The sequence below is a fragment of the Wolffia australiana genome, chromosome 5, assembly GCF_029677425.1.
Source record: "Wolffia australiana isolate 7733 chromosome 5, ASM2967742v1".
Taxonomy (NCBI): Eukaryota; Viridiplantae; Streptophyta; class Magnoliopsida; order Alismatales; family Araceae; genus Wolffia; species Wolffia australiana.
This window is the reverse complement of record NC_135839.1, coordinates 10,846,250-10,866,740: the sequence shown is the minus strand read 5'-3', so window position 1 is coordinate 10,866,740 and position 20,491 is coordinate 10,846,250. Positions and strand designations below refer to the sequence as shown.

General features: G+C 44.2%; 2 protein-coding genes across 5 annotated transcripts; both read right to left on the bottom strand.

The window, feature by feature from the left end:
- Positions 1-7,684: 7,684 nt before the first annotated feature.
- Positions 7,685-9,505, bottom strand: LOC144703102 (aspartic proteinase NANA, chloroplast-like). Its single transcript, XM_078575196.1, has 2 exons — positions 8,761-9,505; positions 7,685-8,681 (listed from the first exon to the last, which is right to left on the bottom strand). The coding sequence occupies exons 1-2, from the start codon at positions 9,264-9,266 to the stop codon at positions 7,853-7,855; spliced, it is 1,335 nt and encodes a 444-aa protein (XP_078431322.1). The 5' UTR covers positions 9,267-9,505; the 3' UTR covers positions 7,685-7,852.
- A 402-nt stretch (positions 9,506-9,907) lies between these two features.
- On the bottom strand, positions 9,908-19,224 carry LOC144703101 (RNA polymerase III subunit RPC82 family protein). Of its 4 annotated transcripts, XM_078575192.1 has the most exons (14): positions 19,065-19,224; positions 18,755-18,902; positions 18,524-18,639; positions 14,223-14,310; positions 13,770-13,913; positions 12,825-12,994; positions 12,461-12,571; positions 11,775-11,877; positions 11,369-11,512; positions 11,243-11,280; positions 11,066-11,158; positions 10,876-10,959; positions 10,655-10,798; positions 9,908-10,094 (listed from the first exon to the last, which is right to left on the bottom strand). In XM_078575192.1, the coding sequence occupies exons 1-14, from the start codon at positions 19,131-19,133 to the stop codon at positions 9,972-9,974; spliced, it is 1,575 nt and encodes a 524-aa protein (XP_078431318.1). In that variant the 5' UTR covers positions 19,134-19,224; the 3' UTR covers positions 9,908-9,971. The 4 variants fall into 4 exon arrangements, with proteins under 4 accessions (XP_078431318.1, XP_078431319.1, XP_078431320.1 ...); XM_078575193.1 differs by lacking the exons at positions 13,770-13,913; positions 14,223-14,310 and having other exon boundaries at positions 12,825-12,992; XM_078575194.1 differs by lacking the exons at positions 13,770-13,913; positions 14,223-14,310; positions 18,524-18,639; positions 18,755-18,902; positions 19,065-19,224 and adding exons at positions 13,197-13,237; positions 13,314-13,596 and having other exon boundaries at positions 12,825-12,992.
- Positions 19,225-20,491: the final 1,267 nt, after the last annotated feature.

Genomic DNA, 20,491 nt, shown 5'->3' with positions numbered 1-20,491 from the left:
CGTGTGATGCTTATAATGAAGTCCATGAATACATGATCGGACTTAGTGAATTATGATGAGATCGTAATACGGAGATCACTAGTCTTTAAGCATGTGTTACAAATATTCATACTCAAAGAATACACAAGAAGGATATCGAAGTATTCGGATAGAATAACACTGTCTAGCCTCACTCATATGATGAGTATGGCTGTTCTCGTAGCCAATAGTGTGGAGACACTAGGGATAGATAGTGGGTGCTCTTTAGTGGAAATAGTTCACTGAATTAATCTGTGTACGAATCCCTGAATGGTATTATACCGAACTGTCAATCAGGTTTATTCATGTCATAATTGTGTAAGTGGTCCTTAGACCTAAGACATCAAAGACGTCTTGTGGATGGACGTGTGTACTTTGACAATGGCCAACAAGTCTCTAATCATGGGATTCTAAATGGTCTTACTTCGGGTACATCAAAAAGTTCACGAAGACGATTGAGTGGTCAAAGAGGGATCGTCCACCCTTGGTATAAGAGGTGGCAGCTCAAAGAAGACGATGCGATGAAGTCCTTGGCCAAGACCGTGAAATATGGGAGAAGATTTCTCCAATGATCTCTGAATGCATCAGTACTAACTCAGATGATCGATTAGGGTTTGACAGTTGACCATACCGTAAGTCGTCCAAGGAGAGTCAAGTCGATGGGGGACTATACATACATGGTAACCAATTATGAACAAGTTCCATGAGTGAGTCAATACGCACTCCTTTATATCTTCTAAAGCACGAGGTGTAGCTTGGCACCCCACGTGTTGGAGACTAATCCTATCAATTGAGTTAAATCGAGTTGACGTTAATTAATCTATATGTCGATATAGTTAATTATTTTTGAGGGGCAATAAAGGTTGTTGGGCCGCTTGAGTTGTTAACTAGACTGATACATGGGGCTAGACGGTCACACTCAAATGGTCTTTTGGATATTAGAATATATACTTAAGTTTTGGTGATTTTTTGTGAGAAAAACCCACTTAGTATAAATAGGGGTAAGTCCCTGAACGAAATTCACCCATGCCCAAATTGTTCAGGGGCCTCCCTCTTCTTCTCCCCTCTCCCATGACTTCTCTCCACTCTCGATGCGATCAGGACGGTGTTACGACAGTGATAGAGGTTGAATGGGGCTCGTCAACAATAAGGAGGAGATCCAACATGCCAAGAATCGCATGGATATGTCTAGAGGCTACACACTTGAGTTGCTCGACTCGTCTCACATCTGGAATCCAAGAAATCACGGATGTGATCCATGCACAGATTCTTCAATTCAATGTTTTTGTTGATGGTGTTAGATTCGCTAATGTCTTCCACTGCTTATCGTTATGATTTCTTCATCCAGATCTAGTCCTGTAGAAATCAACATCCCCACGCATTTTTCTTGGCTTATCTTACACTATCTCAACCATTGTTGTTTATTCATATAGGAACCCATTTCACCACCAATGTCCCTAAATACTCATGATATGCTTAACTCCTTTGATGCAATCCCAAAGTCGGTGAAGCTCTGGTGTTTTTTACCCAAAATAGTTTCATATAAAAATGTGTATTGAGATCCTTCGACTCGGCCTCCAAAACCTTCTATTGTTCGGCCCTCAATGCCTTCACCTAGTTGAAGTCTTTATATTGATATAATAGAAAGAATATGCAAAAATAAAAATAATGCAACATGATTTATTTTTAAGGATATTAAATAAAATTATCTCAATATATCAAAGAAGAAAATATTCTGAATATTTAATTAAATATCACAATAGAGTTCAACATACCTTCGTTTTGTAAATATTGATCCATTGGGAAATCGTAAGAAACCTAATATTTTGATTTTCACATTTCCTTCCTTGAGTCTAATGGCGCACGCCATCAAAGATTGTCGACGAAGTCGTCCGCGCCGCCCGACATCGTCGTCAAAGGTCGGGTGAAATTGCTCGAATTATCGTGTTTTGTTTTCTTCGTTCTTTCTCATGTTTTGTGTTTTTCTCGTCTCGACATTGTGTTTTCGTCGTGTCCGCGACGTGTCCCTATGTCCTTTGTCGTCGTCACAGGGAGGGATCCTTAGCCATTTTTGGATCTCCTCCCTTGTGCCCTTGTCTTTGTTTTCTTTTATTTTTATTTGTTTTAATTTCCCGTCCCTTTTTATCTTGTAATGAGGGGGGCCATTATATAAGGGCCCCCTTAATGGACCCTTTCCCTTTTTGGTTGATCCAATTTGGGGGCCCGTTTCCTCTCCCCTTTATAAGGGAAGGGGGGGCGCCCTAAAAGAAGCAGACCAAGAAGAGAAGGAATTCGTTGTTGAAATCGTTCTGGTCTCACTTCCTCACACCAGAAAAGAAAGCAAAGGACGGGAAGTTGAAGAAGGAGAAGAAGGATGTGAAGAGAGCAGAACGTGGAATCCTCACCCTAGGGTCGACATTCCCGTTCCAACCACACGATCAGCCCTTTGGGAGCTGAGTGGATGATCGACTCTCAACCGTGTCGCTCCAGAACAGGTTTCGGCAGACCTCTGTTGTCGGTGGCCGACGCGCGCATACCGTGAATCTGCCAATGGTAATTTGGTCAATGACAGTAGAAGGAGATCCCTGACGCTGCACCTTTCTCCTGAATCTGATCAGTCCCAAAGAAATCAGCGCAGAGGGGAATCAGAATCGTCTCACCGGGCGTCCTATTGATCCCCCAATCGCACACCGTTGGGAGGGTCGTGGGTTCAACAAAGCCCCTCACTGCTTGTGATTCTGTCTACGAGCTGGGGCAGACTGTCCCCACTTCAGCTGGCCATGAAGGGGAAGGCCCAACTACCGGTTGCCCCCACTCCTGTTCTTTCCAATCCCGCACAAATTGTGAAATCGGGAGAAAGTGGGCGGCCGTTCTGCGTGGCATTCCGCCTGCGCCGCGGGAGACGACCAGTGTTCGACTCTGGTCGTTAGTAGGACCTGATGGTCCTTTAAAAGGATAGAAGAAAAAAAGACAGGAATTACAAGATTAAGGAGCGGCTCTCTCTCTCCCCAACGTGAGAGCGAGTACCCCTGCAAGCCCTCTGTCTCGCCAAGGGTCTCCCAGGCGCTCGCTTGGTGTGCACCCCGCCCTTCTGCCTTGGCCACTACAACTGAGATAAATAACAACCCGCGATCACCGGGTGATGTAACACGATGAACGTTGGGATCGGACGGCTTATGTTACAACACAGTGCCCCCCACGTGAGAGCGAGTACCCCTGCTGATTTAGAACTACGGTTCACTTGATCTTCGGGACGAGGGTCGTCACGTCCAAACTCCCAATGACCCGTGAGAATCACTAAGTACCTACGACGCGAGGGGTCAATGACCCAAAGGTGTCCACAACTCCCATTATCAAGTGACCTAACCGTAACGACAAGAAAATAGATCTATCCCTCGACGAGAGTGGCTATCCTATGTGTCATATTTTAAAACGGCAAAGAATTGATAACGGAAGACGGCACTATAGAAGGTAATAATACTGAAAAAGGAGGGGATTGATAGTACCTGTTTGGCGTAATTGGAAGTCCGTCAAGGAGTTATCGCACAGATGTTATCTGATGTCGTTGTTGGAGGTTCAGGGGTAGGCGATATCCCGCGCGCTTGGAGCGCGCGGGGGCGCTAAGCGCGCAGAGCGTGCGGGGGCGCTGAGCATGTAGAGCGCGCGGAGCGCCAATGCACGCGTGGAGAGCGCAGAGGGCGTGCAGCGCACCCGAAGCGCGCGCAGCGCGGGCAGCTTGAACCTTGGATGGCGACGACGATGATTGGACACAGGCGTGTGGGATGGGGGCACAGGCGTGGGGCGCAGGCGCGGATGCGCAAGGAGCGCGCGCACGGGGGCGCGGGCATGCAAGAATGGGGGTGCGCCTAGGCGCGGGCGCGCGAGAGCGCCAGGGCGCGGGCGTGCGGGCGCGCTGGCGTGGCGCGAGCGCGCAAGGCGCGCACACTCGAGGGCGCGGGCGCACGGTGGTGCGGGCGCCGGGCGGCGACAGCGGTGGCGAGATGGATGCGGCGGCGACAGTGACGGCAGTAGCGGCGACGGTGGCGTTGGTGACAACGATAGATGGCAAACACTGGTTCCAAGAATCTCCAAGAATGGCCTTTCTTGGACGATTTCTTGAACATAAACAACCAAGAACGTGCTTCTTTGATGGTAAAAGACTAAACTACAATACCAGTGCGTGAGGGCAACGTTCCACGGTGATCTCGTCGTGGAGAGGAGGCCATGATTCCACGATCTAGCAAAGATAAGTATCTACGAGACTAATTGGAAAACTAAGAAAGAAAAATTCAACTTCAACTTTCATTTTCAAAACTCTCTTCTCTCCATTCCTTGGGTAGGCCATCCCTTTATATAGGGAGGGAGGATACCCAAGGGGCCAATATGGGGGAAAACCATCACGAGACGATGTTTCCCCTTAACGTACATCATTGTGGAGACAAAAGGGAAATAACGGACGAGGCCCAAAACAGGGTGGCCCAATACAATTTGTCTAGGGAAATCAAAATAAATTTCAATTACCGATGTTGGCGCGATGGTCCCCCATCATCGGGGGTTCGACCAATTGTCCTGAATGAGACAAAGGGATCGTCACCTTGCTGGGCCACCAAGCCCTCATCTGACATATTGTGCACTACAGCTTGCCCCTTTATCCAGGTAGCACCATGCCCCATTGCTCGGGGCGTACGTGTTGTGCCAGGTGTGAGTTTGAACTGAACTGCCTCCGCTCTCCAGCCATTCTTCTACGTCACCTCCACCGACCTTTACTATTGCTCCAGCGTATGCTCTCCAGCGTCTCTCCGCCCCACCTGCTCCGATTTGCTGACCGTCGACAAAATTCTGCACCGCGAGCCTCCCCGACGAGGTATGTCGTCCTCTCCTATCGCTCGTTCATTTACCTTACCTATTCCAGTATATTTTTGTCTTGACTCCACCGCGCTCGGACTAGTTAGGTGAGAGAAACGAATTTAGAGAAACTATGACTCTGTGAGTGTCTTACATGTACAAACAAGACCGTTCAATACGTGCGAGCCCAACGGATAACTACCGATCGGCCGTAGACACCTTCATCACTCCGACGAGGTTCAAGAGGCCACCATCGTCGCCACCCAGCGACCCCATCCAAGCTTGGAGCTCAGCGCCTCCCTTGAGTCGAAGCATGTACGTACGACACGTAGGGCACTCATTTTGTACATTGTAATTACATCGACCCATCAGGGTTACTCGTCGAATAACAACACGTTCGACACCACTATACATTATCGGCATCAATCCATCATACTTAGTGCCGACCGGACAACGTCCTAGACGACATCCGACATCATAGTCTTTCTCCTCTTACATTAATGGTGGACCTCCAATCTTGATTCCCAATTCCCTTAGTAGACTTACTGTGATATCTGAGTTAAGACTATATGTAATCCCATTATTGGAAATTTACAATAATGACATGAATTGATCTAGTTTTCAGTAGGGAATGTCCGTTCGACATCCGTCCGATATCCGGTATCGGACATTCGATATCCGGTATACAGAAAAAATTGTAACGGTGTCTGATATCTGATATTAGATATCGGATATCATATATCTGAAAGATTTCTTCTGGCAGATGTAAACGGATATCAGGGATGGATATCGAACGGATAAGGACTAGGCGGAGATTGGATTCCAGAAAACATCCATCGGATTTTGATATCCAGATATCACAACCATTATCCAGATATCGATATTCAGTATCAAGAGAAAAAACCATTATTAATCATCATTTCAGATGATTTAACAGCGACAGGTGTTTTTAATATATATCCTACCTTGTTTAATACATACAGGTTAATTTTTTTTGTTTTCTTTCATATGGGAGAATAGGATTTGGAGTTTGTCAAATCCTATTGTCCCATATGGAAGCAAACAGAAAATTTTAGCTGTATATACGAGGTGAGATATATGGTAAACAAGTTAATAATATATTTAATAAATAATTACTATATTATTACCTCATTTAATACGTAATATATTTAATAAATATATATATCTACTGTATAATTACCTTGTTTATTATATACAACTCAATATTTTTGTTTTCTTTCATATGGGATGATAGGATTCAGAGTATAATGTCAAACTCTGAATCCTGTTATCCCATATGAAAGAAAACAAAAAGTTTGAGCTGTACATATTAAACAAGCTACTAAAAAACTTCGAAAGCTCTTTGCTTACCTGCTGGCCCATGTATTTCCTCTCCAAACTGTTCCACGAGGACAACTAAGACGATTAAATTATATTTTTATAACCCTTCTATGTCAGATATCGAAATCGGATGTCCAACTCTGATATACGGTATCATCATCCTCCTCGTGAGACAAAGGGGAATGACGATATTGTTATCTGATATCCGGATATCGGCAAAAATGGATGCCGGTAATTTGTTTTGTGGTATCCGGTACAGCATCCATCCCGATACAGTAATCCGATGTTGGTATCGGGACAGTCAATCCCTAGTTGCCAGTTAGTCATAAAACCATTTAGGCTTTAGCATTAATTACTACACTTTAGCACCACACACAAATGGTTATGGAATCAATCATCATCATCATCATCATATGAACATTTGTAGATGATGATATTCTATCTAGACGTTTTGATTTCCTTATAAAATGTCCTATAAATAAGAATGTTTAGGATACAAGTTTGAAGATAAATTGTCATCATAATATGATTTCATTATAATCACTCTTCATTGCACTTATTCTTGGACTACTTACAAATGTTGCATTGTGAATTATAATGCATATGATTTTTATTAATGAATTGTGAATGTGATCTGGAATGTGTGACTATTTTGCAAATCATTTAGTTCCAAAAAAGTTCATGGCCTAATTTTGACCACTCTTACAATCAACCTACATATTCTTGATTTTTATAATATTTGAGTGATTTTATTTTCACTTGATGTCAACTTCTCTTATTTTTTAGTTCATTTTATTATCAAATCCACTAAAAAAATTATTTAAGGTTTAAGAAACATTGTCCCCCTCTTCTCAAATTTTCGGAAAGTGAACTTTAGTGCAACATATTTATTAAGTCATTACCTGAAAATATGGGTCATACCTATAACCCTTCTGGATCCACTTTGATGACCTCCATACAAAAAGTCAAAACTCTGATTTCAATTACAATCTCCAGTTTTATAATAAGAGTTTACGAATTCAGCATTAAAGTGTTCTGTGAGCTGATTAGTCTGCTGGTCTATTGAGACTTTATGACAATTTTCTATGCATTATAGAGTTACAATCTCCATAAAATATGTCAGAGAAGCCCACAAGACTACAGTATGCATCAGGAGCATATCTCAAGGCCACATAATAGCAGAAAGAGGCTACCTTGCTCCTTGGATCATCCTTGACAGCAGTGTAATGGATCTAGCAAGACAAGTAGCTCAAACTCAAACTCAATGCTGGAGGCCTTAATGATGTTTTCCTTTTAGAGGCGCTAACTATAAAGTCCCCTTAATGTCAATAAACTCTAATATCAATACTCTAGGAGTCAACTAGGTCAACACCAACGTAGAGACCCTTGTATGGTCAAATGGAAGCCACGGAAGTGATTGTTACGTTTATCATATCGATCTATCCTCCGGCAAGTTTCTGAGTAACGTTCGACATGGAGAGGACGAACAAGGGCTATCGCCCACGTTATTGCGTTTGAAGAAGAAGCTCACATCTGGGGGTGATTTTTTGTACCAATGGCCGGGGAAGAGAAAGCGATAGACGGGAAGGCAGAGAGTGAGAGTGAGAGTGAGAGTGAGAGAGAGAGAGAGAGAGAATCGCGGTCGCCCTTAGCGGTGAGTGCAAGAGGAGTGCTTAAAGCTGACGAGCCGGTTGGCGACGTCGAACTCCCAAAGATAATTCTGCTGCAGGATGTTACCAATGGTGGATATCCCCGGCCATGGCGCGGAGAGGATGCCAATGCACTTAACCCCGTCGGCCACGTCAATCAGATAGCTCTTCACCGGAGGCCTAAGCCTCACGACGGAGCCGCCACGCCCGCGCAGCCGCACGACCAGCTTAGGCACGATCTTCTCGTCGAACACCCCCTCCCACTTGTAGCAGAACTCAAAAGGCTTCATATCCACTCTCTCGAGCTCCCCCAGCGCCGCGCTCAGCCGGTCCGCCACGGCGCGATAGGCGGGCTCGGCCAGCAGCGTGAGGCTGGTCCCCGTGTCCAGTATCGTCCCCCCCCCGGCGGCCGAGTCCCACACCGCGTCGGAGACGTTAACCGCCGCGCCGCCCACCGTAATCCCGGCTACCCGGATGGCGTAGAAAGGCTTCAGGTCGCCGCCCAGGACCAGCTCGGCGTAGCGTCGCCACCGGCCCGGGCGGCTGCTCCCGCCGAAGACGATGTAGTCGGAGGCGTTTCTCGGGCTGAGGTGGTCGACCAGGCAGTACGAGAACTTGCCCCGGAAGGCGGACGTGGCGCGGGCCGCGAAGGACGTGTTGCTGTAGCCCAGCCCGAGCACGCCGTCGACGGCGCGGAAGCTCGAGCCAACGGACGACGACGTGCAGCCCACCACGAGCCCGTCCAGCCTCGTCTTGCCGCCCCCGGGCGAGCCGACCGTGGCCACCTCCTCGGCGAAGATCCCCTTGGCCGAGGACCCGTCCGCGTACCTGATATACAACAAGGCTATCTCATGCAGAAAAACGCGGGAAAACAGACTAACAGAGAGAGAGAGTGGGGAGGGGGTACCCGTAGTCGTACTGGCAGGGGCTGGTCGGGGAGGGGCACTGGGCGAGGGAGAAGGGGAGAGAGTCTGTACAGAGAGGAGAGGAGCAGGGGACGGGGACGAAGGAGGAGGAGCGGTCGGGGTCGAAGGGCCGGCGCCAGCGGGGGTCGGGACGGCCGAGCCGGCACTTGACCCAGGTCAGGTCGCTGCCGGTGTCGGCCACGACGACGAAGGTCTGGGGAGGGGTGCCGACCCTGAGCCGGACCAAGTACTGGCCCTCGCCGATATCCGCGCCGGAGAAGATGGGCACGGTCAAGGCCGGCGGCTTGTCCTCGCAGTCGCTCCCGCTCCACGCCAGCCTCTGCGCGGCCAGCCTCGCTCTGGCCTGGTCGCGCCGCGCCATGTCCGCCGCGCTTCTCCGCGGCGGGTGGCGGAGAAGCCTCAACCGCAAGCTCTCCCCCGGCGAGAGCCCATGAACGCCGCCGGCGAGCAGAACGAAGAGAGGGAGGAGCAGAGCGTAGACCCGCATTATGGATCAACAGAGAAATCGCCCTCCCGCGGAAGCCATTCCAGTACTTTGCTCGCTGCGTTTAATGCAGCCCGACCTTCACGGGTAGAAGACGACGACCTCGCCCGCCCGAGGAAGAAGACGACCTCTCCCTCTCCCTCTCCCCCCCGGCCCCCCCCCACACACGCAACCAGCGACTCAGAGCTTTCCTCTCTATCTTTCTAACCCTCCCCTGCTGTCTGTTCTTTTTGCTCACGCGCCATCCGAGGAAGAGCTCGAGCTGAGTGAGGGGGGGGGTGTATTTTCTGGGTGGCGACTGCAGGAAATCGAATTAAAAAAATGAGTGTTCTTTGGGGCGTAGTCAAGAGGACAGCTGGCCGGCAGCTGGCCTCCGTGGTTGGGACTATTTACCAGGGGGCCCCTTCTCTCTCTCGCCTCACATGGGAGTTTCTCTCTCTTCTTTTTTTTTGCGCCGTCGTACGGCCTCCCGCCGTACGATGGAGATCCAAGGGTGGGTTTAGCCGCCCCTCGGCCCGGCCCGCCTCAGGAGACAGGTGGTCCACCTGTGCGGCGGGCCCCACCGTGGTCTGCCAGTCCATAAAACGGGACAGCGAGTTGCGAGACTGAACTTTCTTTCTTTCTCTCTCGTTTGAGCACAGCCGTCAAAATGGAACTCGCGTTACGTTGACTGAAAGTCAAGTCAACGAATTGAAAGTCGCCGGAAAGTCAAAAGTCGTGGAAGAGCATAAGAGCGTCGTCCAGCCTCAGGAGAGACGTTTCCAAGACTAGCCTTTCCTTCTTTAGACGTTCGGTCTCCCTCTGAACGTCGTTGACCCGCCGGTTAGCGATCTGAAAAATGCAAGGCCTCATCAGTACCATCGTCTGGGACGGGACGGTTTTCGTCGCATCCCAGAACCAATACGTCTGAGAACCGTCCCGTCGGAAGACTGGCCCGCCCCTGGCGTCCAGTCAAACATCAGGGACGGAAAATGATACAAGTTCTAAATCATAGTAGTTCTAAATTTTGGCAAAAGAAAATTCATGAAAGGGAATTTTCCTACATTAGTCATCGTCCCTCGTCCAACGCCTGCAAACGGGACGGCATTTTCATCCCAGGATGAAAAAACTGTTCCATCCACGTCTGTGCGCCTTAGAGTGACAACACGACGTCAACTTTGTCTATATCCGATGATTTTAAGTGTGGGTTGACAGGTTTTGACTAGAATTACGTGAGTCAACGTTGACTGATGGCGCCAACCATATCTGATAATTGTCAACGTCCACAGTAACCTCGCCTGCATCATCATAGTCAACTCCAATATTCGGTCAAAGTCAGCAAGGGTCGATGACATTGACGTTGACAAGTGTCGAACTCTACTCCGCAGAACTCAAAGCGTAATCATACAAACCTCCAGCTGTTGCTCTCGACTCTGGGCGATTCTCTGGCTCAGATTTGCAGCGGCGTGGTACATATCGTTCAACACATGCTCATGAAGAGCACCAATGTTCACTCTCCATAGAAAACGTTTTTCCCCAGGATATGCAACGGCAATCTATCGGAAGAAATAGGAGATTACTTGAATTTATGTGATATTAGAGAAGGATAAACCAAGAGAGTAAGGGACTCCACCTCCATTTCGACATAACAGTCCAGCCAGAGCTTGTAGAGGATACCCGGGGCTTCCTTTTTCTTCACAAAGGTGATCTCGGCAAGCTATTTACCAACATAAAAGAATAGAAACAGTTTATAAATACACAACCGACATCCAATCAGTTAAATTGATGGAGAGAACACTCCATTTAACGGTAGATCTTCTTACATTGTCTGTCTCAATAGGCCGAGCCTTATTCACTAACAACCTGAACATCCTGTAAGCATCTCTCCCATATCTTTGAAGGACAAGGGACCCCACCTACGAGAAAAAAATGCAATGAGATAAAACAGATGGGGAAAGTAAAGCCAAGGTCTGGAACATTCTAGGGTTCATCTATCGCACTTCTTCGCTGCGACACTCTTCAATTATCTCCCCCAGGTCTGGAACATTATATTACAGGAACATCATTAACATGGAAAACTACGAATTAGTGAAAAAAAAATCTTCAATATGCGAGGGAAATATCACCAATTGAATAAACGGCCCTCGTGTCTTCCATGGAGGATTTACACTTCAGCTCTTCAAGATAAGTCCTGATGTGTTGCATGGTCATCAAACGCCCACTGGGTTTCTTCATGACCCATTCTAGGATTTCATCCAATGATGAGGCCACTTCAATCAAAATAAAAAGAATAAGAATAAAGTAAATTCAAGGTCTCCATAAGTGAGATGCACCGTGAACTTTAATCGTCTGGAAAGGCAATTCACTGTAATTTGTTGATGGATCCTAAAAATATGGTATCAAAATCACCGGAAAAAAGATACGAATGTTCTACGAAAAAAGGACATAATAAGCATGAGCAAAGAACTGCGGATCAAGCATCTTAAGTGATGAATCCCAAAAACTAGAGTTTAGGAATTTCTGCGCACGTACCCGAATTCTGTTTTGGCCCACTTTGTTGACTAGACTCTATCATTGCATCAAAAACAATTGCAGCATCCAGACCAAGCCTGGTACTAATCCGGCTGAAACATGCCTACGAGAAAGAAATAAGATGAAAACTCACCAGAATTTATGGGACATCAGAAAAACAATAATCGTCACAAGGAACTCAAGAAAATAAGGAAACTAGGCGAGAACAAAAAAAATGTAAGAATATTTTCAGCTCTCAATCAAATAGGCAAACGGATATCACTCAAAATTAGTGTTCCGCACTCATCAACATGATGCACCACCGTTGAGGTTGACGTTGACAGATTTCAGGGTTGTGACAAGGTATGGATGATTGTCGTTGAAGGTGACAGGGATATCACGGTCTGCTAATCCCGCCCTTTAACGACAGCCTTTAACTTGGTAATTCTAGTTCAAAACTTGTCAAACCCATCAACAGCCTTCAACACCATCATCAACTTCAACCAGGCAAATTGAGGATGATGATGAAGTTGCTAGAAATTTAATTAAAGCATGGATAGTTGGCAGTGATGATGATGTAGAGCCCTGATGACATTGAGGACGTTACAGACTATTTGTCAACCATCCATTATTGCGTTGACATACCGAATCAATGTTGTTAGAACATGATGAACCCTAGTCACAATCGTGGGAGGTATGTAACAAACCTTCTTCTTAAGACGGTGAACGAATTTCTCAATGTTTGCTCGCCAAAGAACCTCATTCTCATTTATTGACGATTGAGTTTCACCGTCCAGCTCCAGTTCCCTGTGTTTACGCTACAAAAGGAAAAGATAGATTACCAACTTTTGCTTATTACGCCTTGTATGATGGTACCCATATCCAAGAGAAATGGGGAGAAACAACATTTCTTACTCAAAAGAGTCATAAACCAGAATATTCATGAAACAGTCACTCGTGTGCATGTGACAGTAAAATGGAGAGACATCAAAGAGTCATAATAAGCACTCAGGAACTTGAAAAACAAGCCATGGAAGAAATAACAGAAATATTTAGAAGCATAATATCTACCTTTTCCCCTAAATTTGATCTGACAGAACTGCCTTCATCTTTTTCTTTCAATAAATTGATGTTTTGTCCATCATAGCAGACATTGCCCAATCCCGAGAATCTTTCAGCATCGACAAGTGCTGCTGCTGCCAAAGCCTTCTGCTCTGTAGTTTCTACATTGGCAGCCATCTGCAGAAAGAAGACAAACAAGTATTAGCAACTACCAAGGCAGATTGAGAAAATGATCATTAAGCGCTGGCTGATTAAAGGTTTTTTCCCTCTTCTCCTAGTTGGCATAATCATATCACTAGGTCGGGGTTTAAGATATGAACTAATGGGCTTTGCTTGCACATAAGGGATGTATGATACAGTTCTTACGAGAACCTCTCATACCAGCAAGAGGAGAAGGCACCAAATCGCATGTGACTCAGAGCCTGCACATGAGAGTTCAAAAATGTGAAAGGCGGAAGCAGAGCCTATAAATACAGGGGACGGTGGGAGCACAGGCACATCGACCATTTCTTGATTCCTGGAGGGGAGCTGCAACTTCTTGAGAGAAGTTTGGAGATACTCCCATCATTGCGCGGCAGGGGGAATCAATCCAACTCCGGCTCTGATTCTTATATTCAGCTCCTCGTGTTCTCTACGTCAATTGTCATTTGGATTGCCGTTTCTTGAAGACTAGCCAATAATAACAATGTCTTGTTATTTTCATATTCGACCTCTTGTTTGATCCCCATTCAGTCAAGGATCGACTTTCCATCTTTTAAGCTTTGGACAGGAAACAGTTAAAAAATCAGAATCACAGCACGAGGTTCCACATGAGTTTTATGAGTGATCGACTCAAAGATGGAAGTGGAGTTTTTGGAGGCAACGAACAGAAGTGTAAAGTTATAAGTGGAAGAAGGGATTTATTCCACATATAATAGCAAATTTGTACGATCAAATAAGGCAACCAACATAACTTAGAGCCACGTTTTCTAGCTGTTGCAGTATCATCTTCTGATACAGCCGAAACAAATGGCTCAGGCTTTGGGCAACGTTCCACAAATCCCGCTTGCACAAGGTGATCGAAACTGTTACGCAAAGAATCTTTGATGCCCTGGCTCTCTGGGAAAATCCATAATTAAAAAAAAACAATGTTAGACACAATATGCGGTTCTATCCCACTTAAAATTTAGAAACATTGCACTGTGAAAAGCAGGTTCCTTCGACATTGTTGTAACTTATATCTCTCAAGCGATCATTAGCCATCCATCACATTAATAATGACTCAGTAAACATGTTTCATTAAGAATCCGTCGAATATTCCTTGACATATGAGAAGGTGTGCAGAAATGAATTTCAGAATGGTAAACCAATTTTCCAAAAGCAATCATCTTCTTTAAAAAAAAGTTTCCCACACAGACCAATACATACTTTCACTTTTTGTAGAAGTTGCACGCATGACAAGTTGTTCAAATGTTAGCCTTCCATGTTGAAGCAGACCTTCTACTAAAGCTAGACACTGCAATAGGTAAGAGGACATGATGGGATAATACTTCATCCAGAATCGTTCATTAATTCAGAGATATCATTCCCTTGAAAACAGCAATCAAACAACGCCGTAGAAAAAACAATGAATGTGAAATTGACAAAAGTTTCCCCCCATTCTTGAATTTGGAGCTATGCACACAATGAATCCAATAATAATGAAGAGCAAGAACCCTTCCAGCAGCAGTTGATAAAAACAAATGGCAATGTATGATAATAATTAGTGAGAGAATGGCAAAATATATCAAAAGCAAAAGGGTTAATAGTGTGATTCAAACCTCCTGAAGAGGTATTAGAGGACGTCATTTATCAAGACGGGAGCATGTGTGGGACACTATTAAGCATGGGCCCCACGATTCTATTAATAAACGGGGACTGCCCCTCAAGATCCTATCAGGTGTTCTTCACCTGGCAGGACGGGAGTTGCAGGAGCTGTGGAGATTCTCGAAGGCTATTGAGGAGGAAGCCTATCTGGCATGGTACATCGCAGGGACCAAGCCCATCCAGCATCGTGCTGCTATTCAGCTTTGTCTGAAGTGTAACAATCTTTCTCTCTATAGGAAACTCGATTTCTTTCTTGGATTTGTTTTGGCGTAGAGACCATGAAATTCGGATTATTCTAGGTTCATTTTTATTGGAGGCTTTTTTCTTTTCAAGAATCGCCATTTCTTGATCGGATCTTTGAGAGATCTACATCGTAGTGCATTCAAGGAGTTTCAAAGCAAATGGGTTAAGGTTACGAACACGCAAAGATTGTGGGAATGGAATAACTCCAGAATGAAGAAAATGAATAATTTAATAACTTTCAATATTAAAATATGGAAATCGTTAAGTCAAAATGTATGATTGATTGAGAACCAAATATCCAGAAAAGTCTCCACAAGTGTGATCATTCTAATCATTTCTGAAGAGCAAATGGGTTAAGAAATTTGGTGCTACGCACACAATGAATCCAATAATAATTAAGAGCAAGAACCCTTCCAGCAGCAGTTGATAAAAACCAAATTTCTGAATACGCACGATGATGTGTACGTGCGTGTCGCGCACCGAAGGCACTATCGCGGCCCCTGATTGACTCGCAGGCCTCTACGGTTAACTTGCGGTCGAGGGTATGTACTCCATGATTGGGTTTATTTGTATCTAAAGAGACTTCAACCAGAATTTGAAAACACCAGAGCTCAACTGTTCAAACTCATATATAAACTGAATTTTGAAGATACTCTTAACCAAATTTGAAAAGAGTAGAGTCGTCTCTGTCTGACCTTTGATCACTCTGCCACACATACCATTCGTCTGTGGCTTGGTAAAACCTCACAGTGTTAATATCAGCCCGCCCACTACGCAAAAACTCTAGGGACCCGACAATACGGAAGAATCAAAGGGACAGCTTGGCAACGACAAAGATCAGTTATGGAGTAGTTATTGCCGCCAACACCAACATACAAAAGAGACATGCTAGAAAACAGATGGATAACCTGCATGGGCCAATAAACCTACGAACAAAAGTAACAGTGTGATTCAGACTGATGGATTAAAGGTTGAGCAAAATATTGAACCAAAAACTTAGTGAGTAAGATAGAACTGTATCACCTTTGAAACTAGCTCAAGGCCCCCGAAACATCTCACTAGTCATCAAACTGTACCTGGAGCTAATGATCAGTCCACCTCACTAGTCTAGATTCAGGTGCTAATGACCATACGACTTGCTTGAAGTCAGCATTCAAACAATATGGACAAAAAAAAGGGAGGCTTTCGCGTCCAGGACTACATCGGACAATGAAAATCAAGTCTGGCTTCTTCTTCAGCAGCTGGGGCATCCTTTCTAACATTTGCTGAAAACTTACTTCCATGATGTATGCCAGGCTTGTGTATGGATCATTTTGTTTGCCTAACCAGTCACTTGGCAAAAGATTAATGCAACACCTAAATGCTTTCTCATATTCCAAGTCTACCACCAGCGTTTTTGAATTGTTTCCTCGTGATGCGGGGGGACCAGCTCCATTAAATGATTTAAATAGTTTCCGCTAGTTCTTAAGACTTATCGATATTGTCAGTCGTTTTGCACGGATCATTTGATGAAGTATAAATCTGATGATCCCACAATTATCAGAGAATTTGTGGCTATAACCGATAAGAATTTTATGCTGATTAAATAATTTAGCAGTGATAATGGCAGGGAGTTTATGAACTTTGATTTTCCCATCTTCTTCAAGGAACAAGACATCATTAACGAATTTTCACGCTACATGCACCTCAGCAAAATGGAGTGGCTGAACAAAAACTCTGGCATATTTTGGAAAAGACCCTGGCATTACTCATTCAAAGCAACACTCATCATTGCTTCCAGGGAGAAGCTCTCTTGCTTTCCACTTACCTCATCAACTGGCTACCCACTTCTTCGTTTAATGGTCAAAACCCCGTAGAAGTAGTTACCGACGCCTAATGGCAAGACTCATTATAACTTGGAACTACGCAAATTAGGGTGTCAATGTTAAGTGCATTTACACCCTTACCAAACTAGTAAATTAGCTCCCAGAGCCCTCCATCGTGTCGTTATTGGTCTCGTGTCAAAGGATATTATGTTCAATGAACATAAATTCTTTTATCCACCTCATTCCTCAGACCCCAAACCACCCTCTCAGTACTTCATGCACTTAAAAGCATCTCCCATCTCCACTAACCCATCTATTCCTCTGGCGACCACACCTACTAGGACAGAGTCTGCCCAGCAGTGGGTAAGGAGAATATCACTTCTATCCTTGGACACCGGACCAATAACTCCTATCCTCAGCATTTTATCCCGAGTCTGATTTGAGTTATGCCTATTGCTCAACCCTCTCCGTCTACAGCAGAAGTTACATTCCCTACCATTGGCTCACAGACACTCCGCTGGATATTGCAATGTCACTTCCTCTAAGGATGATGACATATTTGAGGCCACCTATACTATTCCTTTCTTAGCCAAGTTCTCACTTACCATAAAGTGTCTTCTGCACATAAAAGTTTCTTACTGCATCTTCAGCAAATTCACATCACAAGATCTGTCTAGGAGGCATTTATTCAACCCTAGTGGAAGGAAGCTATGAATGCCGAAATGACAGCACTGTACACCAATGAAACCTGGGAATTGACTTTACTTCCTCCAGGAAGCATCCGATTGGCTGTCACTGAGTCTACTCGTTTAATTATTGTGCTGATGTGTCAGCTGGAACGCTACAAAGCCCAATTCCTTGGTTTGTCGTTTGTTTTGCAAATTTATGACAGGCTATTTCTGCCTCTTGTGTGGCAACTTAGTCACTTGGCATGGCAAATAACAGTGGGTCGTCTCCTTATCCAACACCAAATCCAAGTTTCAAGCTCACAGTAAGGGCATATGTGAAGCTCTTTGGATTCAAGACATCCTTTGCACTTTGACCTTTGCTCTGGCTCAACCTACCATACTACTTTGCAACAACAAATCTGTAATAAGCCAAGCCCGTGATCCTATTCAGCATGACCTGACCAAGGACATGGAAATCAATTGCCATTTCATCAAGAACAAACTAGAGACCAAACTCTTTTTTTTTTAAAACAACTAGAGCCCAAACTCATAGACATTGGCAACATTCCCACCAAGCAACAATTGGCAGATCTCCTCACATAACGCCTGTCCAGATATCAATATGAAGCTCTGGCCTCGAAGCTGGGATGAGAAAATCTTCATTCCTCCGCTTTAGGGGAGCCGTTGTAATGTTGTTGTTTGAGGCGCATTGGACCATTATATTACAGTCGTATCTCGTATTGGGCCATGCTTAACTGAACCCATTACAAAACTGTATAGAGCACTTACTGTCAATAGAGAAATTTGTCTTCTTTCTAGTTCTACTGGTCTTCCGCCGTATCGGCTGTCTTTGCTTTCCTCCATTCAGTCTACAGATAACAGTTTGGTTAACAACTCTAAAGATATTATCGATCTCTCAAGTTAAAGCTTACAAGAATGCAATCCAAGGAATAAATTCAACAGTAAAATCTTATGAATGAATTCGAATATTTAAAGGGAACAGCAGATCTTGTAGCCCCAAAAAAGAATGGATTTTTTATTATGGTATAGATTTATGGCCCCATTAAAGTACTCTCACCTCGGGGTCCCCAAGAACCATAATACTTAAAGAAAATGCCCCAACAAAGAACTAGATCTCGAATCTCACCAGTGGGTCTTCAAACTCTTCGGCCAGAAGTCCGAGAAATTTAGGAAAGCGCAATCGGTGGAGAATGTTGTCGAACAGGGCCATGTACAGGGTGACAGCCTTTGGCTGCGGTCCACCTGCGACAAAAATTAATCTTGATTTTAAACAGTGATCCACAAGACGATTACAACGGGTCATCACGTCTGCGAAACCAAGTAATTCGGAAAAGGGAAAACTGGGAGTCCTGGATACCTAACCGAGGCACTGAGTAAGCCTGCACGCAGTTGTGCTGAACAAGAACGAGCAGACAATTCTTCACCCTCGAAGCGGGTAACCCAATATCGCGGACAATCTCCTGAAGAGATGAAGATCCCCTGCGCAGGAGACAACTGCATACTCTCTGAGGAAACAAAAACGAGGAAAACCCCAACATCAGAAGCTCCCAATAAACGATTACACCACATAAACTATAAGAAAAAACCAAAAATCTTGAATGAATCAAGACGAAGACTTTCATCACCAGAAGAGTTTTGAATGAATTGGCCAGGCTAAAGGAACGAACCGCGACAATGTCCCCGAAATGTGAATCGATGATTCCGACAGCGAGATCCACTCCGTGTTGTCCGACCATCTCTATCTATCACCTTCCTATCGCCGTTCCTCGCCGCCGCGCGCTCGCCGGAAACTGGCGAGGACGAGCCGCTGAGTCGGCGAAGCGAACTTGTAGCGGAGGGAAAACTTAATACGGATCATACTTAAAGCCTCAGAACGGACGGAACGGGACGGCTTTTCGGTCAACAATCCGTCGCACAGTCTACAGAGTACAGGATTGGATCTATTAGAATGAGGAACACTAATAATTTGTTTTTATTACCCGTATGATTCGATTACATCTCCATTAGCATCCTCTAATTTAGTGATCAAACAGATGACGACAATATGGTTTTTATGCAAGCCATTGAAATAAACAAAGAAGAGAGTGATTGGTATATATGTTTTATTATTTAAGATAAAGCTACATTTTTTGTTCTTCATGCGCTTTGTCTGATGAACTTTATAAATAACAATACATTTGATAACTACTATTAATCCTCAAAAACTTGTACAAGGAAAATAAGGCTTGTCTTCTAATGTGAATGATTATTAAATTTATATGTCTGATTTAGAATGAGATAAGATCATAGGATACTTTAAGAAATATATTTTCGAAGACGGTATAAATTTGAATATAAGAAATCAAATACTGAGATATCATCCTTATAAGTTCAAATTTATGGTTTTGTGTCGTTCTCCTAATTTAGACCTAAGAAAAGAATATTTATAATGTTTTTTTTTCATTTAATACTCTGTAAATAATACAGGGCGGCAGAAAAATAAGTTTGGGATATTTTGAAGCTTGGAAATGGAAGAAATCACTTTACAAGTGCATAATATATTTTACGGAATTTTTATATGTTTTCTAGAATTTTATTCAGGTTTCTAGGATTTCTGTTCGAGCATAAACGTAATAAAATGATTAAATAAATGATTTTGTTAATTTCATTTTATATTTTAATGGATAAAATATTTTGATTTTAATTTATTTGAAATAATTTAAAGTGAGAAAATAAGTAGAAATCTTAAATATAATTCTTAGAGATTTTATTGAATTTCTTTTATGGTTACCATGAATATAAACAATAAATACTATTTTTCCAACCTTAATTTAATTTTGTATGATATAGATAATGTTTTAAATCAGTGGCAGTCAACAGTGGTGGAAGCGGGGACGAGCATGCAGGTGGTGGAAGTTAGGTCAAAGGGATCTGCACATGTCACACATAACACTTGAGGAATACAATTCTTTTCCAAAATTTGGCCAAGATAGGAGATGGTCCTCAGAACAGTACAGGACACAATAGAAGTGGACCTATTCTTGAACAGAGTTAGAAATAAAATGGTGTATTGGAAAGAGATTACAGTGGCAACAAATATGGGGTTAGAGAGACA

Excerpts from the sequence above, each read along its gene's own strand:
- LOC144703101 (XM_078575192.1), bottom strand. The coding sequence starts at position 19,133 with ATGGTCGGACAACACGGAGTGGATCTCGCTGTCGGAATCATCGATTCA. Across the intron at positions 11,878-12,460 it reads TTCACCGTCTTAAGAAGAAG|GCATGTTTCAGCCGGATTAG; the intron begins GTTTGTTACATA and ends TCTTTCTCGTAG. Across the intron at positions 10,799-10,875 it reads ACTGTTATGTCGAAATGGAG|ATTGCCGTTGCATATCCTGG; the intron begins GTGGAGTCCCTT and ends TTCTTCCGATAG.
- LOC144703102 (XM_078575196.1), bottom strand. The coding sequence starts at position 9,266 with ATGCGGGTCTACGCTCTGCTCCTCCCTCTCTTCGTTCTGCTCGCCGGC. Across the intron at positions 8,682-8,760 it reads CCCTGCCAGTACGACTACGG|GTACGCGGACGGGTCCTCGG; the intron begins GTACCCCCTCCC and ends GTTGTATATCAG.